This window comes from Colobus angolensis, unplaced genomic scaffold, assembly GCF_000951035.1.
Source record: "Colobus angolensis palliatus isolate OR3802 unplaced genomic scaffold, Cang.pa_1.0 Scaffold59, whole genome shotgun sequence".
Taxonomy (NCBI): domain Eukaryota; kingdom Metazoa; phylum Chordata; class Mammalia; order Primates; family Cercopithecidae; genus Colobus; species Colobus angolensis.
The window spans coordinates 2,125,667-2,149,697 of NW_012119487.1; the positions used below are offsets into that span (position 1 = coordinate 2,125,667).

At 37.8% G+C, this 24,031-nt stretch overlaps 1 protein-coding gene across 3 annotated transcripts in view; it reads left to right on the forward strand.

Moving 5' to 3' along the window:
- Positions 1-23,563, forward strand: part of PRRC2C (proline-rich coiled-coil 2C) — an 86,455-nt gene extending 62,892 nt beyond the window's left edge. For 2 of the 3 annotated variants that reach the window (XM_011962294.1, XM_011962295.1), the window contains exons 24-34: positions 4,652-4,853; positions 7,121-7,324; positions 9,033-9,145; positions 9,504-9,640; positions 13,981-14,212; positions 14,445-14,552; positions 16,957-17,175; positions 17,604-17,707; positions 18,336-18,462; positions 19,337-19,573; positions 21,611-23,563. In XM_011962294.1, coding sequence (XP_011817684.1) covers positions 4,652-4,853; positions 7,121-7,324; positions 9,033-9,145; positions 9,504-9,640; positions 13,981-14,212; positions 14,445-14,552; positions 16,957-17,175; positions 17,604-17,707; positions 18,336-18,462; positions 19,337-19,573; positions 21,611-21,868 — 1,941 coding nt within the window. In that variant the 3' untranslated portion in view covers positions 21,869-23,563. The remainder of the gene's footprint in view (positions 1-4,651; positions 4,854-7,120; positions 7,325-9,032; positions 9,146-9,503; positions 9,641-13,980; positions 14,213-14,444; positions 14,553-16,956; positions 17,176-17,603; positions 17,708-18,335; positions 18,463-19,336; positions 19,574-21,610) is intronic. The other variant, XM_011962296.1, reaches the window with a different exon arrangement.
- Positions 23,564-24,031: the final 468 nt, after the last annotated feature.

Below are 24,031 nucleotides of genomic sequence, written 5' to 3' on the forward strand. Positions count from 1 at the left end.
GTGAGCTGAGATCCGGCCACTGCACTCCAGCCTGAGCGACAGAGTGAGACTCCGTCTCAAAAAAAAAAAAAAAAACACCACATTGGCTAGTTGAGCATGTTGATTATATGTCATGAACCTCAGCCTCTGGTAATTTCAACCATACCTTATTAAAGAAAGCCAGGCTTCAAAACCTTTTGCAGTAGTGAACAACAGCAACCCCAAAACTGTTAGAAATTATAGAAAATAGCCGCTTAAAGAACCTAAAAATCTGTGTGCCATCTGGCTACCAACAACTGTATATATCTGAATCTCCTCTATGTACGAGCTGAGGCATGGCAGTTAACTACATTATGTTAGGGGGTATAGGACAGGGTGGAATATAACAACAGAGAGAAGTAGAATATCAAAGCATGGAAGTAGTGGTGACAAATATGCTATGTAGTGAAGAAAGCGTTTTTTCCAAAAATTCACTCAGATGCACTGTAAGTTACCTTTGCAATTAGGGAAATAATGAAAACTGATTTTTATTGAACTTTCCTTATATATGATAGCTATTCAGCCTTTCACATATATTAACTAAATTTAGTCTTCACACAGCCACCTGTGTGAAGGTAAGTCATCCTCATTTAACATGTGGATGTTAGGACTTGAAGAGGGTGAGGGTTTTTTGTTTTGTTTTGTTTTGTTTTGTTTTAACCTAAGGTTATACATAAAGTGGCAGAGCCTGGATTCAACCCTCAGTGTCTCTGGTTTCCAATTTAATGAGGGAAGAAGAGTGAGAGTAAGAGTCAGATAGTAGGAGCAGTGCATCATGGCATAGCTGTCATCCATACTCTTAATGGTGTCCTTAAATCATCAGAAAGAAAAATAAGTTACATTCAGGACACTTGGTTTAGGAAGTCTGTGCATTTGTTTTTAGGAATTTGTTTTCAGAAGTGGGTTCAGATAGAATTTCCATACTTTACAGATTAAACTTGTCATCAGTTAATACAGCATGTTTTATATCACCATAATGATACTCCTAGAGAAGCCAGGTTCAGCTAATGAAACTTTCTTAACAGAGCTGAGTCATTAGTAAACCTCATAAATGTGGCTTTTATTTTTGCCTTTTGATTAAAGATACTTTAGTAAAATTTAATACACCTGTGTCGTTACCTATATAGCTGTTGTAGGTCTTCCCTCCTCATCTTACTCTCAGGTAGTTTTGTTATTTTCTCCCATTAGAAGTAAAACTATTTGCCCCAACTAGAAGCTAAAGGAAGTCTTGTATTTGGGATTATCTTGGAATTTATATTAAAAATAAAACTTGAAAATTTCTGACATAGGCATAGCAGCTAGATTTAACCTCACAAGCCAGTCTCCTTTTAATTGTATTGGCTGCTTGAAACACTGTTGAAAAGTTTACAACCACTTTTCAGTACTGTGAAAAAGAGTACAGTGATGAATTAGTAATGTCTTCCGCAGGCCATGGGAAGTGGAGTAGCAATGTACTATATTTGTAATCCCCATTTCACTAATTGTCTTAGAAGACAGACTTTTTAAGACCAGACCTGGTCAATAGAAATATAATGTAAGACATATGTAATTGTGGCAAGTGGCTACCACATTGGAAAGTACGGGTTTAGATTTCGAAAGCAGTTATTTTTTATCCCTAAACATTCCTTGCTTGTTCCTTAACCTAATCAGCATAGTATTTATTAGGGAGTCTCTGAATTGGTTTCTACAAAGACAGGACAGTTTATAGCAGTATATTCATATTTTCTTACCTTGTGTTTGAAACATAAATTATAAGTAGATATTGTGAAGATTGCTGTGATCCTAGACTAGCATTCTTTCTTAGTGGATTTTGTTCCTGCCACATAGGTCAGTTTTAACAAAACAACAAAGCATAATGTTCTTTAACCCACTACTTTTGATTTAGTTGCTTATTCTTTATCTCTGCATCTTAAAAGTGTAGACTGGAGGCATCCATCTCAGAGATGATAGGGAAGTCTGGAGTTAGATTCTGGCATTATGGTTTTGTTTTGGGGGGTGTGTTTTGGCTTGGTTTGATTTTGGTTTGTGTTCTTGTTTGTTTGCTTGCTTGATCTTTGTGGGTAATTCTGACGTGAGCTACTACTGTGCTTTATTCCATAAAGATCTTGAGGCTAGGCCATTTATATTAAAAATATATGTGGGGAAGTAATGAAATACAAATAAGAAAAGTTGGGGCTATTGGTGCTATAAATTAGAAAGTTGCCAAAGAGAAAAAGAGATTTTGTTCTCAACTTTGTGTTGAACACAAAAAGAGAATTATTCTCACTATTCAAAAGGAGAGAGCCATCCACTTCTCAGGGAGAACAGGCCTTTTCACAGGACTTTTACATGTGAAGCTTCCTTGTATACAGGGCTTTAAATCTTGAAATAAGTTGCTTTAGACACAGTCTGTATTCTCTGCCTCTTTTCTTGATTTCTGAGCTAATTAGAGTGCAGCCAAGTGTCAGTGATGGGGAAACATTCTGAAGTATACATCCCTTTTCAAACATCATAGAATGTACTTACAGGAACCTAGGTGGTATAGCCTGCAGCTACACACTTAGGCTATAGAGTACAGCCTATTGTGTTTAATTAGGCTATAAATGCATGCAGCATTTTACTGTACTTAGTATTTTGTTGACAGTTGTAACACAGTGGTAAATATTTGTGTCTAAACATAGAAATCTAAACAATCTAAACAGAAAAAGTACAATAAAAAGACAGCATACAAGATTAAAAATGGTACTTACCATGTATAGCACACTTACCATGAATGGGGCTGGCAGGACCGAAAGTTGCTCTAGGTGAGTCAGTGAGTGAGTGGCGAGTGATATTACTGTACACTTCTGTGGAGTCTGTAAACACTGTACACTGTGGGTACACTGTATTTGTAAAAATAAATTTTTCTTTAATAAATTAACCTCAACTTACTGTAATTTTTTGACTCTTTAATAACATTTAGCTTACAACACAAACACGTTGTACATCAGCACAGAAATATTTTCTTTTTTTTTTTTTTGTTTTTTTGTTTGTTTTTTGAGACAAGGTCTGTATCACCCAGGCTGGAGTGCAGTGACACATACAGCTCACTACCTCGAACTCCTGAGCTCACGCCATTGTCCAGCCTCAGTTTCCCAAGTAGCTAGGACTACAGGCACTTGATACCGTTCCCACCTAATTTTTTATTTTTTTGTAGAGATGAGGTCTTGTTCTCTTGCCCACGCTGGTCTAAACTCCTGGCCTCGAGCAATCCTTTCACCTCAGCCTCCTAAAGTGCTGAGATTGTGAGCATGAACCACCAAGTCTGGCCTTTTGTTAATGTTTTTCTGTTTTTTAAATTTTTTTTTTTTTTTTTTTGAGATGGAGCCTCATTCTGTCGCCCAGGCTAGAGTACAGTGGCATGATCTCAGCTCACTGCAACCTCCGCCTCCTGGGTTCATACAATTCTCCTGCCTCGGCCTCCTGAGTAGCTGGGATTATAGGCGCACACCACCACGCCCAGCTAATTTTTTTTGTATTTTTAGTAGAGACGGGGTTTCATTATGTTGGCCAGATTGGTCTCAAACTCCTGACCTCATGATCCACCTGCCTCGGCCTCTCAAAGTGCTGGGATTACAGGCGTGAGCCACCACACCCAGCCTCTATTTCTCAGAATTCTTATAACCAAAATAAAATTTTAGAAACTGATATTTTAAGGACCCACAAAGTGGTATTAAATATGTAACTTGAAAAAGTTCCTCTCATGTAAGTCATTGCAGCTGGATCTTACAGATTATGTTGGATATATACTGCATCTGAAATTTTAATATAAAAAAATTTATAAAATATCTCAATTTTATGTTCATTAGTGTTTTAGTTATAATATTATAAATATTGGGTTAAATTAAATGTTTTCAAAATAAATATATAATCTCTGTATTTACTTTTTTAAATGTGGGTGCTAGAAAATTTTAAATTACATATTTGATCTGCACTTACATATGTATCTGTTGAAAACTACTGAATAGTGCTGCTCTAGATTGAAATAAGGCCATTTTCTGCCCTTTAAGAAACTAGGAGAAGAAAAGACACCTGAAACCAGGGGTCATAAATGCAAATGGTTACATCTGGTACATGAAATGCTTGAGATCTGGATGTGAAACAAAAGCGTTTCTACTGCACCCAAGTCTAAAACCTATCTTGTTACCTTGCCTTTTAAAAACACTGTGAGCATGAAGCAGCCAACCAAAAGGTGCCTGCCATTTGCCATTTAAGAAGCATTGGAGTGAAAAGAAAGAATGGAGAAAATGGATATTTACTGGGAAGGGCCTTTCATTATTCACTGGTAGGGATAGGGGCTCATGTTTAAATGATACAGGAGCTGTGACTTTAAAGTACACTGACTTGTTTTCTAAAACCATCAACAAGTTCTCTGTAGAAATATAATTAAGCCCCACTCTCACACTCCCAATTTGAGTAATGGAGCAAAGATAAAGAGGCAAATGGAAAGTCTGAAATCCCTAGGGTCTTGGGGTCTTACATTTTCTTTAAATATCTTTGTGTGTGGTTTTTGAAAGATTATATTTGGCACTTAAATACTGATACATGTATATAAGTACGTATTTGGTGTATTAACATCATTTTTTTACTATAAGAAATGTCCATTTTATTGCAGATGGAGTCTGCACGCAAGGCATGGGAGAATTCTCCAAATGTAAGGGAAAAGGGGTCTCCAGTAACTTCCACAGCACCTCCAATTGCAACTGGAGTCAGCAGTAGTGCCAGTGCACCAAGCACTGCTAATTATAATTCGTTCTCAAGTGCATCTATGCCCCAGATTCCTGTTGCTTCAGTCACTCCTACAACATCACTATCAGGTAGAACATTTTTGTACTCTTTCTTTAAATAGCTTACATTATTTAACAGTTTTTATGGTCTTTTCTTGTTTACCCAGCCCTCCCAAAAAAGTAGTATTCAGTATTCCCACCTCAGCCTCCCAAAATGCTGGGATTACAGGCATGAGCCACAATGCCTGGCCAGTAATTGCTTTTTAAAGTGTCATTTTCCTCTAAATTTTTCTAGGAAGTTCACCTTTTGATTGTCATTTTTTATGTATATACAACTAACTAGATAGCTCAAAAATAACAGAGAATCACACCTTTTTAAAATGTTTCACAATCTGTGTCTAATTTGAAGGTGCTATTGGCCTAAACCTGTTGGGATAACATGTTTTCTGGTAAAGAGTTAGGGATGGAGAATTTTTAGCCTCTGCTATTTGAGTGATGTAATCCATTGGATTTGGCTTTAGTTTGGTTTGGTTTTTGTTTTATTTTGTTTTTTAGGAGAATCCATTGGTGCCCAAAGTTAGAAGGTGCTTTTCTTGCTTTTTCCTTAGATTTTCTTAAATTTTTACTATTGCATAATCTTTTCACTGAACTTCATTATTTGGAGGCCTCACAGTTCTTAAAGAAACACGGATGTTTCCAAAACGCTTGACTCTAGAAAGTACACCCTTTTCCTTTTACCGTATGTAGAACCAAGATTCTTCTGTTGAAAAAATAAAATTTAATTTCAAGTATTAATTTCTCAGTATTATCTGCTTCCAAAGCAGTAGGAAGCTCCTTTCCAGTGATATAAATTAATTTGACTCATTCTCATTCAATATTGCTTTTCAGTATTCCAACCCACCGTGCTATTTTTAGTTACCAAAAAGCTGGTCTTAGGGTTATACAAGTTATTTTGATATTGTCTGTAATCAGAAGTATGTGTTAACACAAACTCCCGTGATTCTACGCTGCATTAAAATTTTAAATCAAACTGTGTTCCAACTATATCTCTTTTCACTTTAAAACCCTTCCTAGCATTCCTCCACCACTCATTGGCCAAGGCATCTTCTCTTATGCTTACTAGACTAGCTTGGAGATGGAGGGGTTAGTGAAGGTGGTGTAAAGGAAACAGGAGAGTGTGGTAGGAAGGTCTGGAAATAATGGTTCCTAGTTCTTTCTTTGGAACCCAACTAATTTGTTTCCCCAGGTCTGGATTTCCTACACTATGCTTGACTAGGATAATTTTTTAAACAAGGCCCTTGTTGCCTTGTCATCCTACTGGTAGATAATTATTAGAAGGATAGAAGCACTTGAATTTTGGTCCACTCTCAGGTGGAGCATCATCTGAAGATAATGATAACTATACATTACTTTTTAATCAAATACCAGTATTGACATTTTGGGTCAGTAATACAGTCATAATAGCTCATTAATCAATAAAACTAATGGACCCTAACACCTAAGTTTTATAATTCTGTTTACTTATTAAGTAGTTTATTTCATTTGTTTTAAAGATATTACTATCTACCAGGTGGTTTTGTTTTGTTTTTGTTTGTTTTTTTGGTTGTTTTTGGAGTTGTGTTTTTTTGTTTTAAGAGATGATGTCTTGCTCTGTCACTCAGGCTGGAGTGCGGTGATGTCATCACTGTTCACTGCAGCCTCAAACTCCTGGGCTCAAGCAGTCCTTCCATCTCAGCCTCCCAAGTAGCTGGGACTACAGGCACTACCATGCCCAGCTAATTTTTTAATTTTGTGCAGAGACAGGATCTTACAGTGTTCCCCAGGCTGGTCTTATACTCCTGTCCTCAACATGGGCCGGTTTTTGCAGGAGAGAGAAATCCAGCCTTAAGTATATGTGGCATTTTAGGACCAGTTGAGATCTCTAAAGGCCCATGTATAGTCATAATTATTTCTAAGGTATAGCACTTTTCCCTTTTGTGTCCTTGTATCTATGGTCATAAGTGTATGAAGCTCTTGATTATATATCCTACTCTTCTTTGTGATGTTTAAAAAACAAATCGTTTCTGGCCAAACTATAACAGTTATATAGGCTCTCGGCCTCATTTTATGAATTTTGTATTTTGTTTCTTGTTTTAATTTTCTATTGTTTATTGTTCCATATTTTCTAGTCATATTTGCATTTGGTGATAATTACTCTTTTGTTTTGTAAGCTACCTCATCTACTTTTGGCCTGAAGCAGTATATAAGTACGTGATAGGTAGAAACATTAATTTTGCAGTTTCTGGTTAGTACTGTGAGCAACAGCAACACTTCTAAATATGTTCTGTTTTCCCCTTTTTCTGCTTCCCCAAATATAGGAGCTGGTACATACACTACCTCTTCTTTGAGCACAAAATCTACAACCACATCAGATCCTCCAAATATTTGTAAAGTGAAACCTCAGCAGTTGCAGACAAGCAGCCTGCCTTCTGCAAGTCATTTTTCGCAGTTAAGCTGTATGCCTTCCCTTATTGCCCAGCAACAACAGAGTCCGCAAGTTTATGTGTCTCAGTCTGCAGCAGGTAATGTTTTTAGGCTTGAATATAAGGAATTTAGAAATTGAAGACTGTAATGCTTATTTTTTGTCTCTTCTTAACCTTTTAGCTAAGCATAAGGCTCTTAAAGTACATTGCTGTAAATATTTAAATTTGCGTAATTCTTTTTTTTTTTTTTTTTTTTTTTGAGATGATGTCTGGCTCTGTTGCCCAGGCTGGATTGCAGTGGCACAGTCTTGACTCACTGCCACCTCCATCTCCCAGGCTCAAGTGATCCTCTCACCTCAGCCTCTCAAGTAGCTGGGACCACAGGAGTACACCACCATGCCCAACTAATTTGTTTGTTTGTTTGTTTGTTTTGCATTTTTGGTCTAGACAGCGTTTTTTTACCATGTTGCCCAGGCTGGCCTCAAACTCCTGAGCTCAAGTGATCCTCCTTCCTCAGCCTCCCAAAGTGCTGGAATTATAGGCATGAGCCACCTGTCCCAGCCTAAATTGACGTAATTCTTTTTAAAAGTGTCTTGGAAAATATAAGTGTACATACGTACTGTAGTAACAGTTTCTTAGCTAGGAATCTCATATGGATACACTTAACCTATGAGAGGTTAAGTGAGAATATTCATTGCAGTATTATTTCTAATAATGACAAGTTAAAAACAATATATAGGCTGGATGTGGTGGCTCATACCTATAATCCCAGCACTTCAAGAGGCCAAGGCAGAAGGATTGCTCGACCCTAGGAGTTCAGGACCAACCTGAGCAACATAGTGAGACCCCACGTCTACAGAAAAATTTTAAACATTAGCTGGATGTGGTGGCACATGCCTGTAGTTCCCGCTATTTGGGAGGCTGAGGTGAGAGAATCATTTGAGCCCAGGTGATAATCATGCCACCGCACTCCAGCCTGACAGAGTGAGACCCTGTCTCGTCATTATAATATGTGGAGTTCTGCAGAACATACTACTATATAAAAACAGCAAGTCAACCAGGCACCATGGCCATGCCTGTAATCCCAGCACTTTGGGAGGCTGAGGCAGGCAGATCACTTGAGGCCGGCAGTTCAAGAGCCACGTGGCCAACATGGTGAAACCACATCTCTACTAAAAATACAAAAATTAGTTGGGCGTGGTGGCACACACCCAGCTGCTCAGGTGGCTGAGGCACAAGAATCACTTGAACCCAGGAGGTGGAGGCTGCAGTGAGCTGGGATCAGTCGTGCCACTGCACTTCAGCCTGGGTGACAGAGCGAGACTGTTAAAAAAAAAAAAAAAAAAAAAAAACGGAAAGTCACAAAGTAGTATGTATCATACATAGAAATGTGTTTAGAATTTATACCAAACTTTTAAAATTAAATGTCAATCCTCTAAATATTTTGCTAGATTCTAGTAGGTAGGTTTAAAATTGGAGTAGAATTGCCGGTTCAATGGGTAGATTCGTTTTCAATTTTAGTAGATTATGTGAAATTTTACTACTGACAAAATCTGAGTATCTATACCCCATTGACAGTATATAAATTTTTTTCATGCCTTCACAAGTACTAGTTACCTGTCTACTAGAAGTTTTCCGTCTTTTCACATTTGCCTCTTGTCACATTTTTAGTTTTTCCATGGCTGTATTAATTTTCAGAGGGCGCACTTAATTTGGACTCTGCTACAAAACTTGGTTTTTATTTACTGTTTGGAAAATTCTGAAATTAGGACACTTATTACTGCTTGTTTTTCCTGACGGTCTACAGCTCAAATCCCAGCCTTCTATATGGACACAAGTCATTTATTTAATACCCAACATGCACGATTGGCTCCACCATCCTTGGCTCAACAACAGGGTTTCCAACCAGGTCTCTCTCAGGTAATATCAAAGACTTCTTCCATCCTATATTTGTTCCTTCGCGTTTTTGTGGTTATAATAGTTACCTTGGAACGTAAATAATACACTCTGAAATTACAAGCTACCCATGATTACCTTGATATTCTATAAGCAAAATTTAAAAATTTCCCCAAATTTACCAGAGCTTAATATTAACAATGTAGAATAAGTAGTGGGTTGAAAGGGAAATTTAGATGTTTACATTCAGTTTTGTTTTAAAATGGAGCTGATATATAGTATTCATCTTACTCTTTTCATGTCTCAAATTTTTATATTCCAGTGTTAATGATGTATGATACTGATATATAATATGTTTACATACATTTTCAATGCATTGCAGCCAACTTCAGTTCAGCAGATTCCAATCCCTATTTATGCACCACTGCAAGGGCAGCATCAAGCCCAACTGAGTTTGGGGGCTGGACCTGCTGTTTCCCAGGCTCAGGAATTGTTCAGCTCTTCACTTCAACCATATAGGTAAATGCTTTAAAAGTTACTGTTGTAGTGATGTTGAAAACATTGTAACTACTGATCCTCCTTGCCGTAATCCGTAACTGTTCCTTCCCCAAAAAACCTAGGATGACTCTGCTATAAACCATATTGGCGGCCAGGCGCGGTGGCTCAAGCCTGTAATCCCAGCACTTTGGGAGGCCAAGACGGGCGGATCACGAGGTCAGGAGATCGAGACCATCCTGGCTAACCCGGTGAAACCCTGTCTCTACTAAAAAATACAAAAAAAAAAAAAAAAAAAAACTAGCCGGGCAAGGTGGCAGGCGCCTGTAATCCCAGCTACTCAGGAGGCTGAGGCAGGAGAATGGCGTAAACCCGGGACACGGAGCTTGCAGTGAGCTGAGATCCGGCCACTGCACTCCAGCCTGAGCGACAGAGTGAGACTCCGTCTCAAAAAAAAAAAAAAAAACACCACATTGGCTAGTTGAGCATGTTGATTATATGTCATGAACCTCAGCCTCTGGTAATTTCAACCATACCTTATTAAAGAAAGCCAGGCTTCAAAACCTTTTGCAGTAGTGAACAACAGCAACCCCAAAACTGTTAGAAATTATAGAAAATAGCCGCTTAAAGAACCTAAAAATCTGTGTGCCATCTGGCTACCAACAACTGTATATATCTGAATCTCCTCTATGTACGAGCTGAGGCATGGCAGTTAACTACATTATGTTAGGGGGTATAGGACAGGGTGGAATATAACAACAGAGAGAAGTAGAATATCAAAGCATGGAAGTAGTGGTGACAAATATGCTATGTAGTGAAGAAAGCGTTTTTTCCAAAAATTCACTCAGATGCACTGTAAGTTACCTTTGCAATTAGGGAAATAATGAAAACTGATTTTTATTGAACTTTCCTTATATATGATAGCTATTCAGCCTTTCACATATATTAACTAAATTTAGTCTTCACACAGCCACCTGTGTGAAGGTAAGTCATCCTCATTTAACATGTGGATGTTAGGACTTGAAGAGGGTGAGGGTTTTTTGTTTTGTTTTGTTTTGTTTTGTTTTAACCTAAGGTTATACATAAAGTGGCAGAGCCTGGATTCAACCCTCAGTGTCTCTGGTTTCCAATTTAATGAGGGAAGAAGAGTGAGAGTAAGAGTCAGATAGTAGGAGCAGTGCATCATGGCATAGCTGTCATCCATACTCTTAATGGTGTCCTTAAATCATCAGAAAGAAAAATAAGTTACATTCAGGACACTTGGTTTAGGAAGTCTGTGCATTTGTTTTTAGGAATTTGTTTTCAGAAGTGGGTTCAGATAGAATTTCCATACTTTACAGATTAAACTTGTCATCAGTTAATACAGCATGTTTTATATCACCATAATGATACTCCTAGAGAAGCCAGGTTCAGCTAATGAAACTTTCTTAACAGAGCTGAGTCATTAGTAAACCTCATAAATGTGGCTTTTATTTTTGCCTTTTGATTAAAGATACTTTAGTAAAATTTAATACACCTGTGTCGTTACCTATATAGCTGTTGTAGGTCTTCCCTCCTCATCTTACTCTCAGGTAGTTTTGTTATTTTCTCCCATTAGAAGTAAAACTATTTGCCCCAACTAGAAGCTAAAGGAAGTCTTGTATTTGGGATTATCTTGGAATTTATATTAAAAATAAAACTTGAAAATTTCTGACATAGGCATAGCAGCTAGATTTAACCTCACAAGCCAGTCTCCTTTTAATTGTATTGGCTGCTTGAAACACTGTTGAAAAGTTTACAACCACTTTTCAGTACTGTGAAAAAGAGTACAGTGATGAATTAGTAATGTCTTCCGCAGGCCATGGGAAGTGGAGTAGCAATGTACTATATTTGTAATCCCCATTTCACTAATTGTCTTAGAAGACAGACTTTTTAAGACCAGACCTGGTCAATAGAAATATAATGTAAGACATATGTAATTGTGGCAAGTGGCTACCACATTGGAAAGTACGGGTTTAGATTTCGAAAGCAGTTATTTTTTATCCCTAAACATTCCTTGCTTGTTCCTTAACCTAATCAGCATAGTATTTATTAGGGAGTCTCTGAATTGGTTTCTACAAAGACAGGACAGTTTATAGCAGTATATTCATATTTTCTTACCTTGTGTTTGAAACATAAATTATAAGTAGATATTGTGAAGATTGCTGTGATCCTAGACTAGCATTCTTTCTTAGTGGATTTTGTTCCTGCCACATAGGTCAGTTTTAACAAAACAACAAAGCATAATGTTCTTTAACCCACTACTTTTGATTTAGTTGCTTATTCTTTATCTCTGCATCTTAAAAGTGTAGACTGGAGGCATCCATCTCAGAGATGATAGGGAAGTCTGGAGTTAGATTCTGGCATTATGGTTTTGTTTTGGGGGGTGTGTTTTGGCTTGGTTTGATTTTGGTTTGTGTTCTTGTTTGTTTGCTTGCTTGATCTTTGTGGGTAATTCTGACGTGAGCTACTACTGTGCTTTATTCCATAAAGATCTTGAGGCTAGGCCATTTATATTAAAAATATATGTGGGGAAGTAATGAAATACAAATAAGAAAAGTTGGGGCTATTGGTGCTATAAATTAGAAAGTTGCCAAAGAGAAAAAGAGATTTTGTTCTCAACTTTGTGTTGAACACAAAAAGAGAATTATTCTCACTATTCAAAAGGAGAGAGCCATCCACTTCTCAGGGAGAACAGGCCTTTTCACAGGACTTTTACATGTGAAGCTTCCTTGTATACAGGGCTTTAAATCTTGAAATAAGTTGCTTTAGACACAGTCTGTATTCTCTGCCTCTTTTCTTGATTTCTGAGCTAATTAGAGTGCAGCCAAGTGTCAGTGATGGGGAAACATTCTGAAGTATACATCCCTTTTCAAACATCATAGAATGTACTTACAGGAACCTAGGTGGTATAGCCTGCAGCTACACACTTAGGCTATAGAGTACAGCCTATTGTGTTTAATTAGGCTATAAATGCATGCAGCATTTTACTGTACTTAGTATTTTGTTGACAGTTGTAACACAGTGGTAAATATTTGTGTCTAAACATAGAAATCTAAACAATCTAAACAGAAAAAGTACAATAAAAAGACAGCATACAAGATTAAAAATGGTACTTACCATGTATAGCACACTTACCATGAATGGGGCTGGCAGGACCGAAAGTTGCTCTAGGTGAGTCAGTGAGTGAGTGGCGAGTGATATTACTGTACACTTCTGTGGAGTCTGTAAACACTGTACACTGTGGGTACACTGTATTTGTAAAAATAAATTTTTCTTTAATAAATTAACCTCAACTTACTGTAATTTTTTGACTCTTTAATAACATTTAGCTTACAACACAAACACGTTGTACATCAGCACAGAAATATTTTCTTTTTTTTTTTTTTGTTTTTTTGTTTGTTTTTTGAGACAAGGTCTGTATCACCCAGGCTGGAGTGCAGTGACACATACAGCTCACTACCTCGAACTCCTGAGCTCACGCCATTGTCCAGCCTCAGTTTCCCAAGTAGCTAGGACTACAGGCACTTGATACCGTTCCCACCTAATTTTTTATTTTTTTGTAGAGATGAGGTCTTGTTCTCTTGCCCACGCTGGTCTAAACTCCTGGCCTCGAGCAATCCTTTCACCTCAGCCTCCTAAAGTGCTGAGATTGTGAGCATGAACCACCAAGTCTGGCCTTTTGTTAATGTTTTTCTGTTTTTTAAATTTTTTTTTTTTAACTTTTTAAACTTTTTTGTTAAAAACTAAGATGCAAACGCACATTCAGCTAGGCCCACACAGGGCTAGGATCATCAATATACTCTCATCTGCCTCCACATCCTGTCCCACTGGGAAGTCTTCAGGGGCAGAAACACACACGGAGCTGTCATGTCCTATGTTAACAATGCTTTCTTCTGGAATACCCGCTAAAGGATCTGCCTGAGGCTGTTTTACAGTTTTCTGTTTTAAGTAGAAAGAGTACACTCTAAAGTAACAAAATGTATAGTAAATACATAAACAACTAGTAACATAATTCTTTTTATCAGTATCAGATATTATGTACTGTATATAACTATGTACTGAACTGTTATATGACTGTAGTAGGTTTGTTTATATTTAATACTAGCACCAGCAAAAACAGTTGAGTCATATGTTCTATGATGTTAGAACAGCTATGATGTCACTAGGTGATAGGAATTTTTCAGCTTCCTTGTAATCTTATGGGACCATCAATATATATGTGGTCTATTGACTGAAATGTCATGCAGCACATGACTGTATTGGGTCATTTGGGATTTACATTGTTAAGATTTTCAGATTCCAGATGAGATTCTAACAGTATTTTCTCTGTAATCCTTATGTAGATCTCAGCCAGCTTTTATGCAAAGCAGTTTATCCCAGCCATCTGTGGTCCTTTCTGGGACCGCTATTCACAACTTTCCAACTGTCCAACACCAAGAACTTGCCAAGGCACAATCTGGTCTTGCCTTTCAGCAAACATCAAATACCCAGCCTATACCCATATTGTATGAACATCAACTGGGGCAGGCATCAGGACTAGGAGGTTCCCAGCTGATTGACACACATCTTCTCCAGGTAAGTCAGGGGACTAGAACAGTGCACACTCATTGTATTCCTGTGCCACGGATCATTTTAAGGAAACATTTTTAAAAGAAAACATGTTAAAGGATGCAATGAAAAAAACAAAGTCCTTTCATTTTATCTAATACTAAAAGTTGCTAGACATTGCTTTGAAGTCATAATCTCCATCTCTGAATTTGAAATTTTTTTCAGTTTTACTCATGTTTTCTTAAAAAATTTTTTCTAGGCTAGAGCAAATCTTACCCAGGCTTCGAATCTTTATTCTGGACAAGTACAACAGCCTGGTCAGACAAATTTTTATAACACTGCCCAGTCACCAAGTGCTCTCCAGCAGGTAAACTATGGCATGGTAAATTTCCTCAATTTTCTTTATTATTATTTTTATGGCTTTTGTGATTGTTTGGGAATTTAAATTGAACCATGAAGGAAAGATGGAGGAGTGGTCTTTAAACTGTTCACTGAGATGTCATAAAGAATTCCATTGGGTCCACGTAGAAGGGATTTCAGGTTCATGACACCCCTCTTCTCACCACCATCAACCCCTACTTCAGTCATTCCTGTATTTTTACATCTTCTAGGTTTTTTGTTGTTTTGGGGGGTTTTATTTTTTTCTGTCACCCACACCAGAGTGGGTGTGATCATGGCTCATGCAGCCCAACCTCCCAGGCTCAAGCAATCCTCGCACCTCAGCCTCCTGTGCAGCTGGGACTACAGGCTCATGCCATCATGCCTGGCTAATTTTTCTTCGTATTTTTTGTAGAGACAGGGTTTTGCCATGTTGCCCCAGGCTGATCTTGAACTCCTGGGCTCAAGCAATCCACCTGCCTCGGCCTTCCAAAGTATTGGGATTACAGGCTTGAGCCGCCACACCTGGCTGCTAGGTTTCCGTGTAATTATTTATTCTATTTTAACAAAGGATTCCATGAATATAAAACTTGGAAAACCATTGTCCAGAATATAGTTACCTATAAGTGTGATTTAGGTGGCTTACCCATTAGTGCTGGAGGGAGAAGCCTCCCAAAGACCCATCTGACAGGTTAGCATACATACAACAGTGTGGCAGAGTGTGATCGAGTATAAATGGCAGATACTTTCTTAAGTGTATGAATGCAATAATAATTTTCAGTGAAAAGTGTATGGTGCGTTTAAAACTATCTCCTCTAATAATTTCATTAGCTTATTCTTTAAAAGTGGTGGAGGGCTGGTGGGGGAACAAGTCATTAGTCATTTTCTTATAACTGTTTTTGTTTGCTATTTTAGGAAGTGATAATTCGTGAATATCTTATTGACATTCATATTAAATACAGTGTTTATATGAAAACAGAGATTCTTGTTCTTCTCGTAGCTCATTTTGACCAGCCTTGAAAACATTATGTAAAATATCTGTTTGGAAACTTGTGAATACTCCTTATATTGTGTCCCCATGTACTTTGTGATTATTTGACATGTCCTGTGGATAAATTCAAAGATAGTTCTAATTCTTTCACTTTCTATTTTCTTCACTACAAGTAGCATTAACTAAACTATGTTGTACCTTTAATAGAAGAATGGAGATGTGGTTGAGGGTTGAGTGTCTCTTACCTAAATGCTTGGGACCAGGAGTGTTTCGGATTTCAGATTTTTTTTTTTTTTAATGTTTGTGTATACATAATGAGGTGTCTTGGGGTGTGGGGCCTGTCTAAACGTGAAATTCCTTTGTTTCATATATGCTTTGTACATATAACCTGAAGGTAATTTTAAGCAACATTTTAACTAACTTTGTGCATGGAACAAAGTTCTGACCGCACTTCGACTGATCTATCACATGAGGTGGGGTGTTGAATTCTTTTTTTTTTTTTTTTTTTTTTTTGTGTGAGACGGAGTCTCCCTTACCCAGCCTGGAGTGCAGTGGTACGATCTCAGCTCACTGCAACCTCCACCTCCTGGGTTCAAGCGATTCTCATGCCTCAGCCTCCCGACTAGCTGGGATTACAGGCGCCCACCACCATGCCTGGCTAATTTTTGTATTTATTTATTTGTTTATTTTTATAGAAACAGGGTTTCCCCATGTTGACCAGGCTGGTCTCAAACTCCTGACCTCAAGTGATCCACCCACCTTGGCCTCCCAAAGTGCTGGGATTACAGGCGTGAGCCACCGTGCCCGGACTTGGTGTCAGATTCTCTACTTGTGGTGTCATATCAGCCTCTCAGAAAGCTTTAGAGCATTTTGGATTTTGATTTTCAGATTAGAGATACTCAACTTGTAGTCACTAAGCAAAAGAAATATGTGAAATATATTAGTAGATGGATGTGTTATATTTATTTATTTTATTTTATTTTATTTTTTATATTTTGAGACGGAGTCTTGCTCTGTCGCCAGTCTGGAGTGCAGTGGTGCGATCTTGGCTCACTGCAACCTCCGCCTCCTGGGTTCAAGCAATTCTCATGCCTCAGCCTCCCAGGTAGCTGGGACTACAGATACATGCCACCACGCCCAGCTAATTTTTGTTTTGTTTTTTTTTTTAGTAGAGACGGGGTTTTACCATGTTGGCCAGGATGGTCTCGATCTCTTGACCTCGTGATCTGCCCCTCTTGGCCTTCCAAAGTGCTGGGATTACAGACATGAGCCACTGCACCCAGCCAATGTGTTCTATTTTAAATCTTACTCAAAAGTATTTGAAGAGTTGTGTATGGTTGTATGGGTATGTCTGTAGTAAACAGAAACAAATTGCTTCAGTTTCTCTTTACTTATTTTCTAGGTTACAGTACCTTTACCAGGATCCCAGCTTTCCTTGCCTAATTTTGGATCTACAGGGCAACCTCTAATTGCTTTGCCTCAGACTCTTCAGCCCCCGTTACAGCATACCACTCCCCAAGCACAGGCTCAGAGTCTGAGTCGTCCTGCACAAGTAAGCCAGCCTTTCAGAGGATTAATTCCTGCTGGAACACAGCATAGCATGATTGCAACCACAGGAAAAGTAAGTAAAGAGACATTTGCACAGGTTATTTGAGAATTTAAGGTAGTGTGTTCAGATCTATACATTTGTGTTATCTAAAAGACTAAAATGTGTCAGTTTTTACTACCCTGCAAAACAAATCTCAAACCCCAGTGTATTTACATTTTATCTGTTTACTTTTAATGTGTTTGGCCCCATCTAGTTTTTACTAATAACAAAGAATTCACAAATTTATTGGAAGAATTGGATTTATAGTGTCTCTTAGGCTTATTTTATTACAAGTCTCTTTGGTCTGATAATTCCATAATACTTGAAGCCTAACTATAGGAGTTTTGTACTAAGGTTTTTTGCCCTTTCCTAGATTACGTCTTCACATATAGGACATGTAAACACAGCACTTAGCTTATGGAATTAAAGAAATGTTAAGTTTATTTTATGCTTTTCCTCAGATGTCTGAAATGGAACTAAAAGCCTTTGGAAGTGGCATTGATATAAAACCAGGCACACCTCCAATCGCTGGTAGAAGCACCACACCAACATCTAGTCCCTTCCGGTAAAATGGGCATTTAAATTTGCTTATGAGATTCCAATTTGGTCACTATTTGTTAAATACTTATCAGTCCTGTGTGACATAATCCCTTTTCCAAGCAGAAAAGGAATTATTAAGGCATTCTTTTTTATAGTTTTGTCTAAAATGTTAAGCTTTTAAATTATTTGAAATGTGTTTATTGTACTATATTTTAAGTAAATTCTTTTGTTACAGAGCAAATCTTTTTTTCTTTTGTTTTTCTTGAGACAGAGCCTCACTCTGTTACCCAGGCGAGAGTGCAGTGGCATGATTATAGCTCACTGCAACGTCAAACACCTGGGCTCAAGCAATCCTCCTGCCTCAGCCTCCTGAGTAGCTGGGACTACATACACGTGCCACCAAACCTGGCTAATTTTTTAAAAAATACTGTCCAAGCTGGTTTCGAACCAGGCAGTCTTAACTGGTAACTGGTATCCTTTCTTACCTCTGCTCCTCCAGTGTCTCTTTTCTACCAGAATGTTTGGTAACTCATCACAGTAAATTTTTACCAACTACCAAGTATGATGAAAATACTAAGAACAGTGTTTGCAAAAATCTAACAGCATTATTTACTTGGTATTACTATACTGACTAGTAACGGCTTCTTCCTAAGGGCTACTTCTACAAGTCCGAACAGCCAGTCCAGCAAAATGAACAGTATTGTCTACCAGAAGCAGTTCCAGTCAGCCCCTGCCACTGTGAGAATGACACAACCATTTCCTACACAGTTTGCACCCCAGGTGGGCAGATGTAATTAAGAAATGAGTATTATTTACTTAAAAATAGTTGTTAATCTGGATAAATTGTGATCTTGCTTTATGTTAGCCAGTTAAGAAGTACAGTTTTTAATAAAAAATAGTTTCTGAATTTAACAATAAATTTATTTTATAAAGATAGTCTGCGATTTATAGCCAGACATAGTAATTGTTTAGTTCTAAAGCAGACAAGAGAAATAGTTTTAAGATTCCCCACACAGCTCTGATAATTTGAGTCCTTTTCCTTTTAACTTTTTTTAAGGAGTTGACTTTTCAGCGAAGGGTCCCAGTGCTTGAAGTTTTCTAGGTTTAAAGTTGGTTTTGGTTTTTAAGATATTTATGTGCAATTGAGATAAAATTTCCAAGAAGATATTTTAATATATGTATAAAAATACTGGCTTCTCTTCCCCTTGCTGATCATATAAAAGGACTAACTAAGAACTCTCACAAACTAGAACTGGTTCCTGAGAAATTAACATTTGTTGAATTAGTATTGATTTTATTTATCTTCAGATTACATTTGTTACAGGTGTGTGCCTTTTCTGTAACTGTACCTTTTAAAAAGATAGCCTAATTAAAAGTCTTTATCCCCCCTTCAGAATTTACAACTGAGATGCTAGGACCTACTGAAGTGCCATAGCATGCTTTGCCTAATTTTTCTGTTAAACTCTCCAAGCATGGCCTGTTTATTCTTTGTCCTTGTTAATGAAGTGGCACAATCCATACACTTCCTTTCACTGGTAGGATGGGCACAGATTTAACTCTGGGATGAGCCAACCTGGTCTAGTTGGCAGTTTTTTTTTTTTTTTTTTTTTTTTTTTAACAGTTCAATGTTGTATGTTTTGTTTTTTTCACTCAGATTCTCTCTCAGCCTAACCTGGTCCCTCCATTGGTAAGAGCCCCACATACTAACACCTTCCCAGCGCCTGTTCAGAGGCCACCAATGGCACTGGCCAGTCAGATGCCTCCTCCGCTGACCACAGGCCTCATGAGCCATGCTCGTTTGCCACATGTAGCCAGGGGTCCTTGTGGATCACTATCTGGAGTCAGAGGTAATCAGGCCCAGGCTGCGTTGAAGGCTGAACAAGACATGAAGGTTAGTACAGTGTTAACAGCCAACAGATCAAGAATCTGTCTCTGAACCATATCTTAAAATGCCTCTGGACCCATAACTGTATATCCAGGCATTCATTGTCTTAGCAGACTTAACCAAGCTAACTACTTTTATTCATTTCCCCCTTTTTTTTTCTTTTTTTTGCCCCATTCCCATTCCTTTCATGTTTTTTTTCTTTTTGTTTCTTTTTCTTTTTTTTGCAACTGTAGTCAGGAAACGAATTAATGTCTTAAACTGTGGCCAAATGAATTGTTATCAGATAAATATTTGAGGGAGATCTGAGTTTAGATGCAAAATTTTTTTTGGAATAGCGAAGAAGTAATATGAATTATTATAGACTTCCCCATTTTCTTTTTTTTTTTTTTTTTTAATTTTCTTCCCCCCTTTCCCCTGACTCTCCTCCTCCCAGCAGCTTAAAATATAAATCATGGTTATATGAAAACTCTGGAATGGGTAAGATGTGTTACCTGTCTTGGTATTTTTTCCATTATGAGTCATCAAAGTACAGTTTTCTTCTCAAACTGTTTTCATACCCTTTTTGGCCTACAACATGAGGTGGCTGTATTCCACAGTGGATTGTGCAGTTTTAGATGAAGAACTCAGAAAAGCACTTTGGGATCCTTCATGATGAAAGGCACTGATAAACATGGGGTTTGCTAATGCAGAAAGAGTGCCTTTAGGAGTCTGTGTGGGGACAGTTTTGTAGCATAAACCTTACATGTCTGCCAGTACAGCCAGTTGAATCCATTTATTTCTATATTTACTTTAGGCTTGACTTTCAGGGATCTTAGTAATTTTGCCTGTTTTGTCACTATATGTCATGAGATCAGACTAGAACAAAGAAAAGCTTACCGCTTTCAAACAGGGAAATGTGCATAGTAATGCTTTACTCTGAATTAGAAACATGTTTATGATAATCCTATTTGAAAATTTGATTGATGGATTGATTGATTAAAGTTTCTGGGGCGACATCCTTAGTGTTTCTGATCCTGAGTAATCAAATTTAAAGACTACCCAGCAGCAAAATTTTATGAAATAATTATCTACTTTTATTAAGGCTGTATGCCTAGGATTTCCATCTGTTTGTTATAATTAGAAATACCAGTGTGAGTAAAAATCTTCGGAAGTTATTTGGCCTTGGATTCCAGTTCTGCTTCTGGCTCCTTGGCTCTTGATTTTCACATATTCCCATGTTGGAAATAACATTAGAGCTTTATAATCGTAATGGGGTGGGAAAGGGTACAAGCTTCTTGAAAATTGCTTCAGATCTTTGGATAGTACAGGTTACCTGTAGAACATGAAGTATTTTTTTTTTTATATGCAAGAAGGATGGAAACTTAAGTTTTAGTTGTGAATGTTACAGTGGTAAAATTTACAGATTGACGTAAGTATATTTTTGGGGGCACATAGTCAAAACTAAGAAATTATTTACCAGCTCAGAATGTGGTAGGAGCTATCAGAACTTAGTGATCAAGTGAAGTTGTAGTTACTAATTTCTGATGCTCTTCCCCTGCAGAAGAGAGCTGTGGGAAGAGGACTCAGCCACAAGACATTTGGTCCTAGGTGTTGGTAATGCCACAATATAAGTGCTTCCTTTTCGTTTTATTGTAGACCACATATTGATAACTAGAAGTTTTAAGTGTTACATGTATGTTTTCAGATTTGCAAGCAGGTTCCCTAAATAAAATTTAATATCAATAAGCTTATTGTTCCAGAAAAGATACAAATCAGCAGCAATTTATATTTTATTATTTTATGAGAGGGCAAACCTTGAAAAGGTGGTGGGAGGTGGTCCTGTGGTTTCCTTTTTTTTTTTTTTTTTTAATCACATGGAATATTTCAAAAATAGGAAGAAATCTATGCATTAAAAGCTCAAAGATCAATGAGGTACTTTTGGCTTTGGCCAAACCAGTGTGGGGAAAACTGATTTGTGATTGGTAAAAGAATTTGAACCAAGATTGATTTGACAGGCTTTGGTAATGCTGCAGTATTTTCAGTTGTTCTTTCTTATTTTTTAAGGCAAAGCAGAGAGCAGAGGTTCTTCAGTCCACGCAACGGTTCTTCTCTGAACAGCAACAGAGCAAACAGATAGGAGGCAAAGCCCAGAAAGTGGACAGTGATTCAAGTAAACCTCCTGAAACACTGACTGACCCTCCTGGTGTCTGTCAGGAAAAAGTAGAAGAAAAACCACCCCCTGCACCATCCATAGCCACCAAACCTGTTAGAACTGGACCAATCAAACCTCAGGCGATCAAAACCGAAGAAACAAAATCTTAAAGGCTATGGTTTATTGCAGAGGATTGGGGGTGGGGGGAGGGAAAACATGGAAAATTAAGTCAGATAATGCCAGCAGCCAAAGGGGCAAAATGGTCTGTGACATTATCCTGTTCAGAGCTTGGAGATATACAAGGGACATAGGAGCAATTTACACTGACACATAGCTGCTGTACCAGTAAAAATGAGGCTTTGCAATCTTGTACCTACTATATAACACGCACTCGATTGATGGCCACGCATCTTCAGTCAGAATTTATATATAAATATATGCACCTATTTTTTTGAGTGCATATAATTTAGACCTAAAAATCCTTATGATTAGATGAAACACCAAAAATACAAGGAAAATGACATGGCAGAGGAATAGCTCAGCCTGAACTGTGTGATGGTCCCAGCTAATACATCAGATGCGGTTTTTTTGCTCCTTTATGTTCTTTGGATATGGTTATGGAATTTGTAGGCTTGGAGGTAAAGAACTGAAGATAACTGGTGCTGGATAGAGGAGCCTTATTTTTTATTATGGCAGCTTGCTATTTTTATAACATGGTGATTGAGTTGAACACAATCAAAGTACAGTAGTAACTGATCTCCCCTTCTTGCTGGATGAGTGAGTAGATGATTAAATATTGATGTCAGCATCCTTGAACCATATCATAGTGAGCAGTGTTTGGCTACTGCTGCTGTTTGAAATGATGCTGTGTTTTGGTTGTGGTCCGAAGCTTTGAAGCGCTACTTAGCATCTCCTTTCTTCCATGGAGCTCTAACCATTCAAACATGACAGATTTGGTAAAATGCTAGTTAGGTTGAGTCTTCCTTGCCCCACTCAGTCATCTTTGTATGAATCCCATGGTTCTGGGGTTTTTTTTCTTTTTTTCCTTTTTCTTTCTTTTTTTTTTTTTGTTAAACCAGTTTTTAGCTGGTGTTTATGAAGAATAGTGAGTACCTAGAACTGTGCCACTAATTAAAGGAAATCCTAAGAAGGTGCATTTCTTTACAGAGCTGTGTCATGCCATCCTTTGGGCCCTCTGCTGGAAAAGTAGAATCAACTCTCAAATAATGCCTTTCATTTGTATCCTCTAGTATTATAGATATAGGACAGTACTGTATCATACCTCCATGAATGTAAAATATCTTGTACCTGCTTTATGATACGTAGTAGTGACCGTGCTTTATCAGAGCTGTTTTTAATGATGTTATTCTAGAATGTTTTATTTCCACATGATGATTCAGAAGCTAATTTTAAAAAATGGTGCCAGGTACCACAACAGTAACAGAACTTTGCAATTTTCTGGGGTTTTGTTTTTTACCTTCCCCCCCCCCGCCTTTTTTTTTAAATGGAGTGTGCTGGATGTCTCTATAATTTTATTCAGATGACTGCAGAACCTGGAAAAGCTGTTGCTGCTATTGATGCATAACATACTGCTATTGGTCTTTTTATATAAATATATATATATATACATATATATATATAATTTGAATTTTTGGAAACTTTAGCTGTGCTGTCAACTTTGGAAAAAGTATCCCAGTTTACTGTGTTGAGTTGGCATTGTACAGAAATTAACAGCCATATTGGTCTAGAAACGTTAAACTTAATTTTTTCCATTTGTACAGGGGTAACGCACTGTATTAAATATGTAAGGTCTTATCTACATGGGTTTGATTACAGAAACTAATAAAGTATTCTCTAAATAATGATTCTTGGAACCTGTAATCATTTCCTAAAATCCGAAGCAAGAGGGTTTGTCGTGTATTAAAAATAGTGGTCAAGAGTACCGGCTGGTCTCAGTGACTCACACCTGTAATCCTAGCACTTTGGGAGGCCGAGGTGGGTGAATTGCCTGATCTCAGGAGTACGAGACCAGCCTGGGCAACATGGTGAAACCCCATCTCTACTAAAAATACAAAAAAACAAAAAGTACATTATACGGCCGGGAGCAGTGGCTCATGCCTGTAATTGTAACACTTTGGGAGGCCAAGGCAGGTGGATCACCTGAGGTCAGGAATTTGAGACCAGCCTGGCCAACATGGCAAAACCCCATCTCTACTAAAAATACAAATTCAGCTGGGCCTGGTGGCAGGTTCCTATAATACCAGCTACTTGGGAAGCGAGACAGGAGAATTGCTTGAACCCAGGGCAGGAGTCGGAGGTTGCAGTGAACCGAG